The 16,689-nt window shown below is 46.5% G+C and overlaps 1 protein-coding gene and 1 pseudogene across 1 annotated transcript in view; one reads left to right on the top strand and one right to left on the bottom strand.

Annotated features, from left to right (window-relative positions):
• TGM5 (transglutaminase 5) overlaps positions 1–16,177 on the top strand; it is a 31,630-nt gene extending 15,453 nt beyond the window's left edge. The window contains exons 7-13 of the mRNA XM_028126675.2: positions 8,777–8,915; positions 9,544–9,647; positions 9,749–9,988; positions 13,499–13,864; positions 14,347–14,507; positions 15,703–15,836; positions 16,024–16,177. Coding sequence (XP_027982476.2) covers positions 8,777–8,915; positions 9,544–9,647; positions 9,749–9,988; positions 13,499–13,864; positions 14,347–14,507; positions 15,703–15,836; positions 16,024–16,177 — 1,298 coding nt within the window. The remainder of the gene's footprint in view (positions 1–8,776; positions 8,916–9,543; positions 9,648–9,748; positions 9,989–13,498; positions 13,865–14,346; positions 14,508–15,702; positions 15,837–16,023) is intronic.
• LOC114226511 (ADP-ribosylation factor-like protein 6-interacting protein 1 pseudogene) lies at positions 2,734–4,451 on the bottom strand (annotated as a pseudogene).
• Positions 16,178–16,689: the final 512 nt, after the last annotated feature.

Below are 16,689 nucleotides of genomic sequence, written 5' to 3'. Positions count from 1 at the left end.
GTAGGCTGCTTGGGTTCAAGCGCCAGCCCTACCATCAGTTGGCTGAATAGCCTTGGGCAAGTCACTTAGCTTGTGCCCCAGACTTATAATGGAGGAAGTAATAGTACCTACCTCGTAGGGTTATTGGAAGTATTGAGGGAATTCATATATGGAGAGGGCTAAGAATAAATAGTTTCTGGCTACAGTGAATGTTTAGTAAGTACAGCTAGGGTCACCTCGTTTGATCCCCCCAAATGACCTTGGGAAGTAGGGTCTATCATCATCATCTTCACTTTGCAGACGAGGAAACTGAGCAGCAGGGCCAATCCCAGGTGTGGCAGGCTGTGACCACTAGGCTGTACTGACGGATAAACCTCACCAGCAGCTGCCATTTACCCAGCATCCTCTGGGCTTCAGGCACATGCTGGGCACTTTCACTCATGACCACCTGCAAAGTAGATATCATTACCATCATCTTACAGATGAGAAAACTGAGGCTTGAAGTGACCAAGTGACTCTTGTCTGACTCAGAAATGCATTCTCCCCTCTGCAGCACTGCCTCTGTTCAGAATGGCCTTTTTAAACATCAACATATTAACTTCAACTTCCTCGAGAAAAATCACCAAAAGGAAAATTTGCATGCATCAAAGATACACTTATAATTTTTGAACGGGCTTTTTCTTTGACATTCATTTAGTTGGCTGTTATTTTGGGAATTTCAGACAAATCTCTGGCTGGGCTGGCCACCCACAGCTCTTAGTCATCAGGCTTTTCCTGTTCTGGCCATCCACTCCCTGTGACCGGGAACCTGGAGAGAGTTCCAGCAGGTCCCCCCCCTCCACTGGCCATTTGTCACGGTTCTAAGGCTGGTTCCTTTACACTCTCTTTGCCCTTTTATTTATGTATTTATTTTTATTATGTTCTCTTTGCCCTTTTAAACTGCACTTTTTTTTCTGTGTCCCAGGGCAGACTAACTCACAGTGCCCCAGTACTATCCCTCCTCACTGCGGTTCCCAGAGCTGGGGTGGGTGTTAACTTCATCACCATGTCTCCCTCTCTCTTGCCACTCTCCATGTGGTCTATCTTTTGTTGTGCAGAAGCTGCTCAGTCAGCCCTCAGTTCTTCTTCAGAGGAATTGCTCTATAAATAGGTGTAGATTTGGCATGTCTGGAGGAGCTGAGTTCAGGGTCTTCCTACATCGCCATCTTGGACCGGAACTCCTTAATTGTACACTTTACAAGGGTGAATTTTATGGTATGTGAATTATAGCTCAATAAAGTTGGGGTTTTGTTTTTGTTTTAAAGTCAGACATCCTAGGAAGGTGCCTGGTCTGTTCCTGCCCACAGCTGCATGGGGTGGGGACGGGGGCAGCAATGACTTGAAAGACATGAACGTTTACTGTGAGCAGGTCTATGGTGCATGATCCCCTCCTCTGTAGCACCTGGGCCCAGGAGCCATGGTGGGAAGGGTGGTGGGAAAAGAGGAGGCTGTGTTGCTCGGGCCTGGGCCCTCCTCCCTTCACCCAAAACTACCCCATGTGTATATCTTTTGTATATTGGATCCCCTCTTATGCCTTGCCTTGCAATGATCCTCTGCTTAAAACTTTTTTGAACACACCTGGGCTAGATGCCTATCTAAGATTGCCTCTCACTCAGTTGTGTAGTGGCCTCTATAAAGTACCTCATTATCTTCATTTGAATACAACTCTTTTTTTGGGGGGGGATTCCAGCTTTTTTATTTTCCCCCTTTTACACAAAACAAAGTAGAAGAAATAATACAAGATTAAAACTGCAAAGAGTTAATTGGTAGAACACATATACACAAAAAAATCCAGATAGCAAGATAGGCTTATCTACAATGAGGAAACACATGTAAAAATTAAGGTAGTTTGTAGTTTTCATAGGAAACATTAAAAAAAAATCAAACATATGCTACAATGGGTGCCACTGTTAACAGTAATATTGAAGGGGAGAAAACACTTATTAGGGACAGATATACCACAAGGTCCAGCATCAGTGCAGTAAATTCACAAAACTATATTACAGCTAGTTAATCAGAGTTTAAGAACTGTTCCCAAATGTCACATTCTCGGCCCTCAGAGGTTCATGCCTACAGGTTTCAGCTATTCTAAATTTCTAGCTACTGAGAGGGAGAATGATTCTAAGACACTTTCCCAGCAGTTACAAAATCTCTGTAGACCAGAGGCCACCTATCGTCACCAAAAGTCTGCTCTCCCCAGCAGCCCTTGCACTCTTCAGAGAGAGAGAGATCTAGGAAAAAAGTCAGATGCCAGCATAAACACCACCTCCTGTGCCAAATCTCTGGGGGCCAAAGCAGCCAGCAATTACCTTCAAATAAGAATCTTGAGGCTTACCTTCAAAGGCTTAGTCTGGTCTCGAAAAATTAGTAGGCTAAGATTATTTTCTACTGAAATGACTCTTGACTAAGTATAGGAAGACTTCTGTCTTTTATTGGCTGGTGTTGGAGTGAAGGTCATAGACCTGAGTCTTAGCCTATGATGTACTTTAGCTTCAGTCGGCTGAAAACCTGAAATTAAAAATATGCTAAAAATCCTAAACACAAACTTCTGGAAGCCTGCTGTTAAAAAGCCTCTAAGGATCTACTAACTTGAAGTCTAAGAGCAACGAGAGACGAGCTCAAAGCCTGTCATATTCCCCATTTGGGAGGAAAGATCAATGTTTCTTACAAATTACTAAGTTTTTCACAAGGCAGAAACCAGTACATACTAGGGCATGGAATTGGTTTCATTTTATTCCAGAGGATTCTTCTCCCATTGTACAGAAACAGCATGAGGAATGAATCTTAATTGGTCTCTTCATTGGAAGTGGTCAACTTGGTCTCTGTATTCATGAAGCCGGGCAGTTTAAGCAGACTGTGGAAGCAGACAGTAGAACCAGCTTCCTGTAGCCACAGACCACTAACTTGTATCTAGCTAAAGCAAAGATCAACTGGAACAATTAATTATCCAAAGTCACAGTTAACTGTACTAAAAGGTGAAGTTCACCACTATATTATTTTAAAGGAAGTTGCCTAAAAGTAAGAATGCAATTAACCTGGGTGGAGAAAAATCAAAACAAGTCGTACTCACGAATGAGTTGTCCATATAGGCCAACTGATGAGAATGCATCCAGCTACACTTCACATGAAGACACTATGCATAAAGCCTTACTTGGCAAGTCTGAATTTCTGTGCACTAAGGGCAAAAGAGGGAGAGCAAAGAGCTACTTCTGTTAACATTTTAGTATCCAGACAGCATAACAGAAACTGTTCCCAAGGACAATGTATATGCCATTCATTACACTGAATAAAGCAGATGCATTATTCATTTTTCTTTTCTTTTTGTTTGAGGAGCTTATTTATCTCCCTTTTGGCCATTCCAATGTACTTCAAAATGATTCCATGCTGGTTTAATCCAGGAAGCAACAGTAAGAAAGTCACTATCAGGTAGGTGAGCAGCAGGTTGTGGACTTGCTGTCCCACCCAAGCAACCGCAGCAAGAGAAACGATCATGGTCATGAAGTACATTTTAGGCTTTCCTTCCTTTAGTGTAAAGAGGCGTTTCCACCAGCCCACAGCTCTGCGTCGAGTTTTTACCAGATTGCTACAAATTTCATGGAATCTTTGCTGTTGCTCAGTGGTCCATTTATTGGAGCCAAAAATTCTAGGAGCTAGAATGGGAACAAGGTAGTCAGCCAAGCACAAAAACATAACAAAACAGGAAACACCGGACAGAACAGATGGATCTAGATAGTAGATAGTCAGGAACACCAAAGAAACCACACCCATGATGGCAGGTGGAAACCAGGTTCTTTCCCATCAGAGGACTTTATCAGCCATCAGCATCACTTCTCCCCATCCTTGCAGCTTCTCTTCCAGACTTGCAGTCTCTGCAGCCAGCAGGTTGGTGCTCCGATTATCTCCCTCCGCCATCGTCCCTGAGGTGCTGCCTTAGCGGGCGTACACCGCCCCCCAAACAAGCTTTCCACAGAGACCCACACAGCGACCCTAACCCATTTGAATACAATTCTTATTCTCATTGTTTTTACTGAGCCTTTAGCTCTCACAAAAGGAACCTCAGCCAATGTCCTGGTGCATTATTTTGCCTCAACCTTTGGCTCAAACACAAATCTATTATTCTCCATTGATTTATGAGACATCTTGGATTGTGTGGAATGTTCCCTTACCAGGTTGTGGATTAATATATGTCTGGCACCTAGAAAAATACCTGGCACATGATCAGCTTTACATAAATGTTAGCTATTATATTTGGTCATACTGATACTGTTTTAATCTCAGCCTCTTGGACTCCAGAGGTCTTGCTGGGTCTCACTCACAAAGTGTTTCTAGTCATCCCCTAAAATTCAGTTCCCCATCATCTCCATCACCTTTTTTACATTATTTCCTTCCTTTGTTCCATGGAGTGTTTAGGGTTAAATTAATCATATTCCTCATTTCATAATATTTATAACAGGTCTGCTTCAGGCCCCTTTTTAAAAAATTAATTAACTAATTGGTTTTTCCTCACTTTTGTCTTATAACCTGTTCCTATTCACCTCCCCCCATGATAGGGAAACATTTTGATGTATTTAATATGTGACATTGTCTCTGAAAGTGCTCTTACAGAAGAAAGAGTATATTGTTATAGTGCAATATTTTGTCCAAAATTTCTTTGTTTTATATATTGTATTTTTCATCTTTAGAAGTTCCATGGGATCATCTTTCTATCTTCCATTTCACTTCTTATGTTCATGTTTTCCTTTACCTCCTCTTGAGCATATTTATAATATTTAAAATAGCTGTTTTAAGGTCCTTGTCAGTTAATTCTATCATCTCTGTCATTTCTAGATCTAGTTCTATTGATTGACATTTTTCCTGGTTATGAGTCATATTTTTCTGCTTCTTTACATGCCTGGTAATTTAAGTAGACTTTTTTTTTTTTTGAGAGAGAGAGAATGTGTGAGCAGGGAGAGGGACAGAGGGGGTGAGAGAGAGAGAGAATCTTAAGCAGGCTCTACGCTCAGTGTGGTGCCTGATGTGGGGCTCGATCTCTGATATCATATCCTACATTGAAATCAAGAGTTGAACTCTTACCCGACTGAGGCATCCAGGTGCCCCTATAGTAGACATTATTTTTTAGAGCAGTTTTAAGATTCATTGTCATTGCAGACAATCAAGAACAGTTCTAATATGACCTTGTGAAGGTATATCTGAAAAGTCAAGACAATATAACCATCTGAGTTTAAGGAACAATTAAAGGCATAGGAGGAGAAGATACTTTTACCATTTGGAAGCTTATGTGTCCAGGGAGAAATTAAAAGATGCTAAATATCACCACATTTAAATGCCATCACTTCAACTCTATTAGCTGAAGCTTTGACTGTATTCTTCAGTATAAACCATGGAAGTGTGGCAGCAAAGCTAACCAACCAAATTTCAACAAATGGAACTCTAACTTTCCACTGAATTCTCTTCTAAATGGGAGCCACGTTTCCACATGAAGAGGTAGGAGGGGAGCAGGGGAGGCAAAAGAACTGGTGAGAAGCTTTGCAGTCAGTCCTGAGACGGACTCCATGTTTTAATACACCACTGGGATGATGTCCCTCACCAGTCGAAAATGAGCTGTGCTCTTTGAGGACAGGAATGTCTTTCATTTTTGTGTATGCATCTAACCCATTGCCTGGTTAATCTCAGGGGCTTGACACATATCACTGAATGAGTGCTGAATGGTTGAAAGAAGAGGCATAGTAATTCATGCTGGGAGTGTGGTGTGTGGTGTCTACCTTGGGAACCCTGCAGCCCTTTCCCGATTCAGATATCTTGTCCACCTTTGTCTAAGCATCACTGTGTCAGTATGCGTGCATGTGTGTGCACACACAAACACACACACCTCCCTTTTACGAAGGACTCAGCTCCCACAAAATTATCACCATAAGAGTCATCTGAATCTCAGGTCAAACTGTGACTCACTAAGACTGATAGTCTGCAGAAATCTTATCCACAGGTTAAAGACAACTCATGTCAACATAAATTTAATGAGCATCTATTCTGTGCCCAGCACTGTGCTGGAAACAAAGAAATGCAAGAAAAATGTCCTCTATGAGTCCTACTCTGGGCGGATTTGTGATCTGGCTGACAAGATAAGACAAATGCAGGAGATCACAGAGAGTTCCATCCAGTGATAAAATATGCAGCACAGGTGAGAGCATGGGAAGGGAGGCCAGTGTGGCATGAAGTAGGCAGTGAAAACTTCACAGAGAACGGTGCACTGAGAATGAGGTGTTGCCGGGATGCCTAGCGAAGTTGCAGCAGTGGTGTGGCTTGTCGCTAGAAGCATGGGGATGCTTTGAGATCAGAGAAACGTGGGCTTAAATCCTGCCCTGGCTCTGCCATGTGACCTCAACCTCTCTAAGCTTCAGGTTTCTCCTCTTTAAAGTGGGGATAACCCCAGGGTTGTGGAGATGGTTTAATGAGATCATGCCCGTGCAGTGCTTGGCACCGTGCCCGGCACTATGATGATGATGATGTCGTCGGCTGGCAAGGAAGATAAATGCAACTGGGGATGTGTTTAGAAGCAGCAAGGTCTCCATACAGGCTCAAGATTCAAATTCAGGAGTTGTGGGCACACAGGGAGAGATGAGTCCATGAGACAGGACGAGCTCTTTGTGGGAGGACAGAGTAAGCAGGACAGAGGGAGCAGGAGCCCAGGAAAAATAGATGTTTATGATTTCCTGCAGATTGGAGCACTGTTAGCTCCCTTCGTGTGATGTGGAAGCTAAGGGAGGCCTCACTCCCCATGTAAACAACCATTCTAGCCCCACCGTGGCCTCACTGGGACAAGCTGTTGTTCCCCAACCCAGGCCTCTCACAAGCCAGGAAGAGGAACGAGTGGGAATGGATCAGGGCAAATCCATTACCACTCAAAGCTTATGCTCGACTGACAGTCAAGCTTGATCCCCAAAGCATAGCAGTCATTACAATAGTGCTGTGTGTCAAGTCAGAAATCACCGGAACGGGCAAAGGATTCATGAGACACTCATTAACCCATCTAGCAACGAGGCACCGAATTTCTGCAAAACAGGTCTGGCTCTGTGTTGTTAATGGCTGTATAATGGTAAAGATGAATATTACACAGGAGGGCCAACTAGCAAACAAATCATTACAAGCTGTGTGCAATGTCTACTAGGGAACTTCAGAGCGCTGTGAAAATAATGACCTGTGTTCAGGTGGGAAAGGTCCATCCAGCCTTGTTGAGTAGGAGCAGATACCACCACTGACACTCCAAGTGGCTATTTGTGAATTCATCAGTCAGGGTGCATTTCGGACGCTTGCCTCCTGCTCTCCCTGCCCACCCTCCTTGGTGCGCCTTCTCTTATTATCATAAGCGGTACCCACCCTCCTGACTGTAATCTTAGCATAAATGTGTTCAGCACAATGCTCCTGAGTCACCTGAATGCTCTTGCCTTACTCCTGTCTCATGTTCCTTTAGTGGCAGCTTTTCCAAACTTCACCCTCCCCTCTGAGGCTGTCCTGTGTTACCTCCACCCACAATTCACTTGTCAGCTCTCCTCACTCCCTGCCCTCATTCCTTAGCCCTGCACAGACCTGCCACTCCAAGAGAGCTCCAGGTTCCCCTGTGGGCTTCTCTCCGCTCCGTTCCAAGCTGTATCCAGAGATGTGTCCCCACCCTGACCTGGAGAGGATTTGTGCCAATATTTGATCACATAGGAAAATGCCTGATGTGTTTAATAAGGTGAAAATACTAGAGCGCTGAACGGTGTGCATAATACTGGGATGTGGGCTCAGAATTGAGTATGAGCTCAAGAGTGAAATCAGGATTTGAGTGATAGGTCTGCAACTTCCCAGCTGTGTGACTTTGGTCAAGGTTGCCAACTTTTCTTAGCCTCTGATTCTTAATCTTTTAACATGAGGATAATAACAGCAGCTTCCATGTAGAGTTGTCCTGAGGATAACTTAGCAACATGCCTGGCGGGTATTATTATTATTGAATTATTTTTATTATATTATTATTGAGTGGGGTGACCTGCCAATGCTGGACGTGAAGGGGGAGGGTCCCCGGAGCATTGGTGGTAGGACGGGCTGGGGGATACTGCTGTACGTAAAGAGTGCAGAAGGGGGGAAATATGGCAGGGGACAAAGCAAAGAAGTTGGCTGGCAAAGGGAAGAGATACCTCCTCAGGAATAAAAGCAAGGGTGTACCTCCTTTCTAGAATTTCTCTATCATGTACAAACTCTCAATTTCTAAGCTTTTGTTACAGTTTCCATCCTTTTCTGCCTTCCTTTGTGATGCTTTCCTTGATAAGTTTCCAAGACAATACACCCACGGAGAAGGGGGAGTCCAAGCCACAGACCTCTTTGTCTAAGAATTTGATGGTCTGAGCCAAAATTCTAGCTATGTGGCTTGAAGATGGAGATTCATGGCCAAGAGAGAAGTGAGACCGCGTCAGGCTACTGAGTCTTGCCAAAGGAGGTGTGCCTGTCCCCTGAAGCTTGCAGGCAGGAGAACTCACAACTTGCTTGGCCTTGGCATTGCTTGTCTGAGCAACCAGAAGCCCAACCTTTGCCCGGAGTCTCTTCCATGAGCCCCAGAGAGGAGCTCAGGAAGGTGGGGAGAGAGGCTGGCAACATCACCAACCCATAGCCCCAGACAGCTCCTGACCGGTCCTGCAAGTGCCAAATGAATGGTTTCCCTGGGCCCAGGGAATCCATAGGATTCCTGAATCCACAGCCCACAGGAGATTTTTTTCTCTTTCTGCAGTGATGAGATGCCTGGGGATCCCCACCCGTGTGATCACCAACTTTGACTCTGGCCACGACACAGATGGAAACCTGATCATAGATGAGTATTATGACAACACGGGCAGGATCTTGGAGAATAAGAAGAAGGACAGTGTCTGGTGAGAGACAACCTCTCTGTCTCCTTCCAGGGCACACCCCTTCAGCAGAGAGCGGGGCAGGCCTGCGCCCACAAGCGTGCTGCCCTCTCATGCCCCCCTCACTTTCACCAGTCCCAGGGCTCTGGATCCCCAACTCAAAGGCTGAGACGCAGCTGAACACAAAACCAATTCTGAGTTTAGGATCCTCACATTCCAAGAGCTTTTTCCCCTGGCTGAGGTTTCCCTCTTTGTCATCTCCTTCATTTAATATCAGCCTGTAGCTCTGGCCACAGGCGGGCCTGAAGCCTCACCTCCAGACACACCATGACTGGCCCTGTGAGTCAGCAGCACACACAGGAAAGGGCCTTGAGGATGTTTTGGAGGGAGTGAGAGAGAGATTTTTAACTTCAGTTAGTTCTAGAAGGCTTCACTCTCTATTCACAGAAGAAAGCTATTTTCTGAGCAAGTCAAGGTTCACACAGGAGGAAGAGCTGCTACAGAGGTTTGAAGGCCTAGGGTGCACTAAATCTGTCTTTCTACTTAGCAGGCCATTTGCCCACCGTCCCCTGCCTTGCTCTGCAGAGAACACAAGCACTACAAGCTCTCCCTTAGCTTCATTTGACACTGACTCCTCTGGCTTCTCCTTTAGGAACTTTCACGTGTGGAATGAATGCTGGATGGCCCGAAAGGACCTCCCTCCTGGGTATGGAGGTTGGCAGGTGCTGGATGCCACACCTCAGGAGACGAGCAACGGTGAGACTGTCCGGAAGGCGGAACACACTCCCACAGACACTGCCCTTGCCCCTGCCTGACCCCGCAGCAACGGCCCACCGTGGCTCTTCTGTTCTCCTCAGGCCTCTACTGCTGTGGCCCTGCCTCAGTCAAAGCCATCAAAGAGGGAGAGGTGGAGCTGAACTATGACACAGCCTTTGCCTTCTCCATGGTGAATGCTGACTGCATGTCCTGGCTTGTCTACGGAGGGAAGGAGCAGAAAATTCACTGGGACACGAATACGGTTGGCAATTTTATCAGCACCAAGAGCATTCAAAGTGATGAGCGAGATGACATCACAGAGAACTACAAATACATAGAAGGTATGACGGAGCCAGCCCCCGCCGGAGAACAAGTCCTGGGGACATCCTCCCAGCCAGCGAGGGAACCAGACAGAGTCTGAGGGACAGAACCCAGGTGCACTGTCTCCTCAGTTTTAAGGTCCCAGCTGAGATGTCCCCACTGCCTCACTTGCTTGTGCCCACTGCTACCCCACATCCCACAGGCCAGTGAGCAATCTCCACAAGATGTTCACATTGACCATAGGGCCACTGACAAGCATCCCATCAATAGTATGTGAGTCCTTCACTCTGCCTTCCTGAAAAGTTAGCCTCCTTCTCAAGATGGGAGGGGATTTAGTAAACCCCATCCTATTAGTTAATTTAATGAATTTCATTTAACATATCATCTAATTAACTTTGTTTTATTGAGTATTTGGAGGACAATCCAGACCACCAACCAGCACCACCGCTAATATAAGGCTGAATGTTTACTCCAACACCTACCCCCTGCAGAGGATGGGTCTGAGGGGGGCGGGTGGGGACCTGGCAGGGGCTTCTTACTCAAGTCAGCAGGGGTGAATAGGCAACTAAAGTAGTCAGGCATGAACTAATTCCCAAAATTTGAGAAACATCAATCACTAGGTTCAACCACCAGGGAGCCAAGTGAAAATATATGGTCTATGAGGGCCAGAAGCTGAGTGAGGGGCAGGAGCTGAGCAAGAGTGGATCAGGAAAATAGGGGAGTGGCAGGTAGCTGAGCAGTTGCTGGGAGTGCTGGGGAGTAGGTATCTGTGGTTTGTCTATGTGGGCCTTTGGGACCCACAGAGAAGCTCCAGAATCTGAGCCTAAGAAGGGGTTTTACACAGTGAGAGGCAAGCATTGAACACAGCCCAGGATGCTGCTCGTCATCCCCTTCACCTCCATCCACTCTGGGGTTATCTTGGTGGGGTGCCCAGAACAGGTCCTGAGGCAAGGATTCAAGTACAAGTGGTTGATCTGTGAGGCCATCCAGGAACTAGTGGAAGGAAGGAGAGTGAGCAAGTGAGACAGGGGAGGGGAGGAAGCCAACACAGGGTGCCTCGTCAAGCCCCTTAGCAGCACAGGCAGCTGGAGCTCAGCTCCTGCTGGGGAGCTCTGTGAGTGGGGTTGCCAGGGAAAATACAGGATGAGTAATTCTTTCATCTAACCATGTCCCAAATTATTTGTTGTTAATCTGAAACTCAATTTAAATGGCCCTGTATTTTTATTTGCTACATCTGGCAACCCTATCAGGGATTCAGTATCGAGTGTAGAACACCACCACAGATTTATCCTACCTAAGAGGCAAGGGGGCTAGGCTATTTATCCACCAACTCCTGTCACTCAGGGATTGAGCCCTTCTCCTTGGGGTATCAAGTCCCTAGCACTTTCAGCCTGCTCCACACATAGGCTAAGGCAGCTCTGGTAGTGAAGAAAGCCTCAACAGAGTGGAAGGTACTAGCATTTGGAAGTAGGGCATGTGGGCACTGAACTGGCGAGCGCTAAGGGGATGTGGGGAGGCACTGACAGCATTTGCTAGAGGTCCACGGGGTTCCACTGTATTTTGGGGGGTTTGGAGCTATATTCCTGTGGGCCTGAGGGTGCTGCTCAGACAGGCAGTATTTGATCTCCTCCCACTCAGCCTGACAGGTTCTGGGGGTAGAACAGACCACAGGCGAGCTAAATCTAATTCACATCTCCCTGGGCACACTCTTGCTGAAGCAGATGCCTTGAGATCCTCTTCTGCCTGGAACCAGGCTTAGAATAACCCCCAGAGCAAGGGGATAAAAAGTGCCTCTGCCTGGGGAGGATGTGGGGGCAGACTGAAGGGGTGGGGACAGACACTGGGGACAGTGAGTGCTAGGTGAACACATCTGCTAGGATTATTAGGGAAGCACGGGTGAGTATTCCTGCCACAGTACCACCCAGGACCGAAGCCAGGCCTCTCTGGGAATTCAGCTTGCTCGAATTTTCTTTTACTTGCTTTTCCTTTTTTTTCCTTTTCCTTTCCTTTCCCTTCCTTCCTTCCTTCCTTCCTTCCTTTCTTTCTTTCTTTCTTTCTTTCTTTTTCTTTCTTTCTTTCCTCTTTCCTTCCTTCCTTCCTTTCTTTTCCCTCCTTCCTTCTTTCCTTCCTTCTTTCGGCTTCTCACTTTCATTTCCAGGACTTAGTCTACAACCTGATCAATCATTTGGTTCTGGAACAGGAAATCACACCATGCTGCTGTCTTTAAGAGCCTTACTCTTCCCCATTTGTGGGCCTTTATCTTTCCCATGGGGAAGGCACAATAGAGTCCCGTGACCATAAGCACAGATTTTCATGTTGGGTAGATTTGGCTTCCACCTGGATTCTGCACCTTGCAAGTTGTGGGACTTGGACAAATGACAGGACCTCTCTGAGCCTCATTTTACTCATCTATATATGGATTATATTGTTGTTACTGGCGAGGATGTGGAGAAAGGGGAACCCTCGTGCACTGTTGGTAGGAATGCAAGCTGGTGCAGCCACTGTGGAAAACAGTATGGAGGTTCCTCAAAAAATTAAACATAGAACTACCATATGACCCAGCAATTGCACATTTGAGTATTTCTCTGAAGAAAACTAAAACACTAACTTGAAAAGATATGTGCACCCCCCATGTTCATTGCAGCATTGTTTACAATAGCCAAGCTATGGAAACAGCCCAAGTGTCCACTGATGGATGAATGGATAAACAAAATGTTGTGTGTGTATATATATATATACACACCATGGAATATTATTTAATCACAAAAAAACACACAAAATCTTGCCATTTGTGACAATATGGATGGACCTTGAGGGCATTATGCTAAGTGAAATAAGTCAGACAAAGACAAATACTGTATGATTTCCTAATATGTGGAATCTACAAAAAAAAAAGGAAAGAAAAGAAACCAAGTTCACAGATACAGAATACAGATTGGTGGATACCAGAGGCAGGGGGATGGGATGGGAGAAATGGGTAAAGGGAGTCAAAAAGTAAGTAAGTAAATAAATAAATAAGTGCTAGTGATTTATTTTATTTTTTAAAGATTTTACCCATTTATTTGACAGAGAGAGAGAGCACAAGCAGGGGGAGTGGCAGGCAGAGGGAGAGAGAGAAGCACCCAGAACCCTGGGATCATGACCTGAGCCGAAGGCAGTCGCCCAACCAACTGAGCCACCCAGGCGCCCAGTGCTAGTGATTTAAAAAAAAAAAAAAATAGTTCTAGGCCTTTCGTGGCACCAAAGAGAAGGTCCAAAGGGCCCTCCCTATCTCCACCGGGGAGCAACAGGCTCCTTGCTCAGTGGAGAGCCTACCTCTCCCTCTGCCCCTACCCGCCTCTTGTGTGTGCTCGCGTGCTCTCTCTCATGTAAATAAATAAAATCTAAAAAAAAAAAAAAAAAGCACCTGCTGAATGGTAGGGAATGTCTGTTGTTGGAAATGATGGTTTTAACAGCTCTACAGTGTTTGGCCAAGGCTTACCTCCCTGGGTCAATCTGGCCCACAGCCAAGGCCGTCTCTGCCCTTCCAGGTTCCCCCCAGGAGAGGGAGGTATTCCTGAAGGCTCTTCAGAAGCTGAAGGCTGGAAGGTCTGAAGACCCCCACCAAGCAGACTCACAACATTCCACACCTGAGCCACGGAGCGGGGACGGCCGTTGGAGGCTGCACACACCTTCCCTTCGGCCCAGTGATATTGTCCAGGTCTCCTTGAAATTCCAGCTGCTCGAACCGCCCCACATGGGCCAGGACATAAACTTTGTCCTGCTGGCTCTCAACATGTCACTCCAGTTCAAGGACCTCAAAGTGAACCTGAGTGCCCAGTCCCTGCTGCATGATGGCAGCCCCCTGCCCCCTTTCTGGCAGGACATAGCCTTTATCACACTCTCTCCTGAAGAAGGTATGGGCTCTGCGTCTGGGCATGGGGACAGTCTGTGTACACAGAGTGTGTTATGGAAATGCCAGTGGGGACAAGCCAGACCACAAGGTTCTGGGGACAGATCTCTGCAACACCAGTCTTCCTTAATGTCCCCTTTGGCATGGATTCCTTCTCCCCCCCCACACTTTTCTCCTTTCTTTTCCTCCTCCTCCCCTCCCTTTACTATTTCAAGGAAGGGAGCCCGGTTTAGTAGGGGAAGCCTGAGCTTTGGAGACATCCAGAACTTGGTTAGAACCTCAGCTCATCCATTTACCAGGAGAATGACTTTGGGGAAACCATTTTACCTCTCTTAACCTCAGCCTCTCCACCTGAAAACCTAGTACCTGCTTCACTGGGGCTTAGTACATGTTGGTCCTCTCTGCTCCAAAGTGTCCCGCAGATCCAACCCAGGCCTAGCTGATTTTCCCAGCTACTTTCACCTCATCTTTTTGTTTTCTCCCTAGCAAAGACCCATTCCTATAGAATTCCCTACTCCCAGTATAGCCAGTACCTGTCAACAGACAAGCTGATCCGCATCAGTGCCCTGGGTGAAGAGAAGAGCAGTCCGGAAAAGATCCTGGTGAACAAGATCATCACTTTAGCCTATGCAGGCATCGTAATTAATGTAAGTGGCCTGGGGGCTCCTGGGGATCTGGCGTGGTGTTGTGGGGAGTGCAGCCCTCTGAGAATCTGTTCAGGAAAGCAGCCCCTCTTTTCCACTTCCTCTTCTGGTGTCCCTAGGTACCTCCCTATCGGGAACATGAGATTCATCTGAAAACATTGGACAAGGTGTCCATCCTCTTGCACCATCAAAGTCCTTATGGGTGGACCTCGAGCAGGTGCCATGGAGAGGACTGGAAGAGATCCCTCTCTTGTGCCACCTCCCACTGTTGGCCTTTCCCAGGGTTACCATGAGGAACTATGAGCTCAGATGGGAGGAAGCTGAGAGGAAAGAAAAGCACTGCCTGAGGTCAGCTCAGGTGTGATTTGCCATTTCTTGGCTGTGCATTCTTGAACAAGTCCCTGGGCCTCTGCTTCTTGAACTGTCAGATGTGAGGATTAGACTAGCTGGCCTCTGAGGACACCACCTGCTGTGACGTTCTGTGGTCCTCTGAATGGGAAGACTTCATGGGTCTCTTCAGTGCTGTCTCCCCAGAGCAAGCAAACTCCTAGACTCTGCCAAGCGAGCCTGTGGTGCCCCCTGGTGGGGTGCATCTAGCAAACCCAGCCACTGGAGTCTTGTTTTAAGGAGGGTTTCCAAAAGTGCCTCCAGGTTTCCTGAGGCTACTTCCATCTCTCTACAGTCTTGAATGTTCCGTTGCTCTTCACTCATACAATGGGGTGAAAAGAAACGAGCCCGTTATGTTAAGAGGGAGAAATGGGATGGAGTAGACTTGCTGTAAGAAAGTGCCAAAGAAGATTCTATCCCCTCAAATTATACATGAGAATCCTTCGGGATTATTTTACACTTGGATGAAATCCTTGGAGCAGAGGAAACATCACTAGAGGCCCCAATTTATCTGACTTTTCCATATGCTGGGTTGAGGGATATAAAATATTTTATACAAACATCTATGAATTTATAAATGAAGCACAGTTTTACATAACACTATCTTGTGTTTCTTCTATTTCATTTTTAAAAAACATTAATGATAACCCATTGAGTTGGTTTTAAGCCATAGCTGGAAAAACATGGGCCACAGAAGTCCAGCTCTTCAGGAAATAGATCTGAAGAGCAATGCCCTCTGTAAATGTTTGGTGAATTGGAAAATGAGATTAATCTTCTGCTCCATTCTTCTCCTCTGGATCTCTCTGTTCAGGTTTTAGGAGCTGCCATTGTGAACCAGCCACTCTCCATCCAGGTGCTGTTTTCAAACCCCCTCTCAGAGCACGTGGAAGACTGTGTGCTAACTGTGGAAGGAAGCGGGCTCTTCAAGAAACAGCAGAGAGTCCTGTGAGTGCTGGCAGCGTGCGGCCTTCACCCCCATCCTATTCTTTCATGAGCCTTCTTTCTGTTGACGGGCACCGAGGCCAATCTCTGAGAACACCAGGAAAGGAAAGCCCTGGTTGCTCAGTGGAAAAGAGCTTTGGGGTTCTCATGATGCTCATGGTCTTCTAACATTCTCTTTTCTCTGCTACAGCATTGGAGTCCTCGAACCTCAACACAGGGCCAGCATCATACTGGAGATTGTTCCCTTCAAGAGTGGCCAAAGGCAGATCCAAGCGAATCTGAGGAGCAACAAGTTTAAGGACATCAAGGGTTACAGGAATGTCTATGTAGACTTGAGGTTATAAATTCTGGAACAATGAGCCAGATGCATAGATTTTAAGCATCAGGAGAAGGAGCAAGTTCAAATGCAAGCTGTGCCACTCTGCACCACAACAGAGGCTTTGCAGGGCTCCAAAGTAAACAGCAGAGGAGATGGCAGTGGTGGATAGTCCCCTAGGCCATTTGCACAGCTTCCCAGGACTCTGATCAGAGTCCACAGACTCTCTGGTGTCCAATCCAGAAGTGTGAGATAGCACAGAGGTCTGAGGACACTGGTTAGACTTGGTCATGACTTACTGCTCCCACCCCAAAAATTGGCTGAGCAGCTCACTGTCATTTTGTCACTGCAGTGGCTAGCGCCCTAGTCCCAATAAACTTCAGTCCTTATTCTCACTCCCTTTGCACCCATGCAGTCATCACTTTCCCTGCAGCAACCCCCACCTATTCCCTGGATGCTGGCAGTGTCCTCCTGTTGCAATGCCAGAGTCCATTCAAGGGTGAATTACTGAGCGCCTAGTATGTGCCAGGCACTGTTCTG

This window comes from Eumetopias jubatus, unplaced genomic scaffold (genome assembly GCF_037043125.1).
Source record: "Eumetopias jubatus isolate StellerSeaLion01/CBP00866 unplaced genomic scaffold, mEumJub1_p1.0 scaffold_7, whole genome shotgun sequence".
NCBI classification, from domain to species: Eukaryota; Metazoa; Chordata; class Mammalia; order Carnivora; family Otariidae; genus Eumetopias; species Eumetopias jubatus.
The sequence above is the reverse complement of the archived record's forward strand: the minus strand, read 5'-3'. Positions and strand labels throughout refer to the sequence as shown.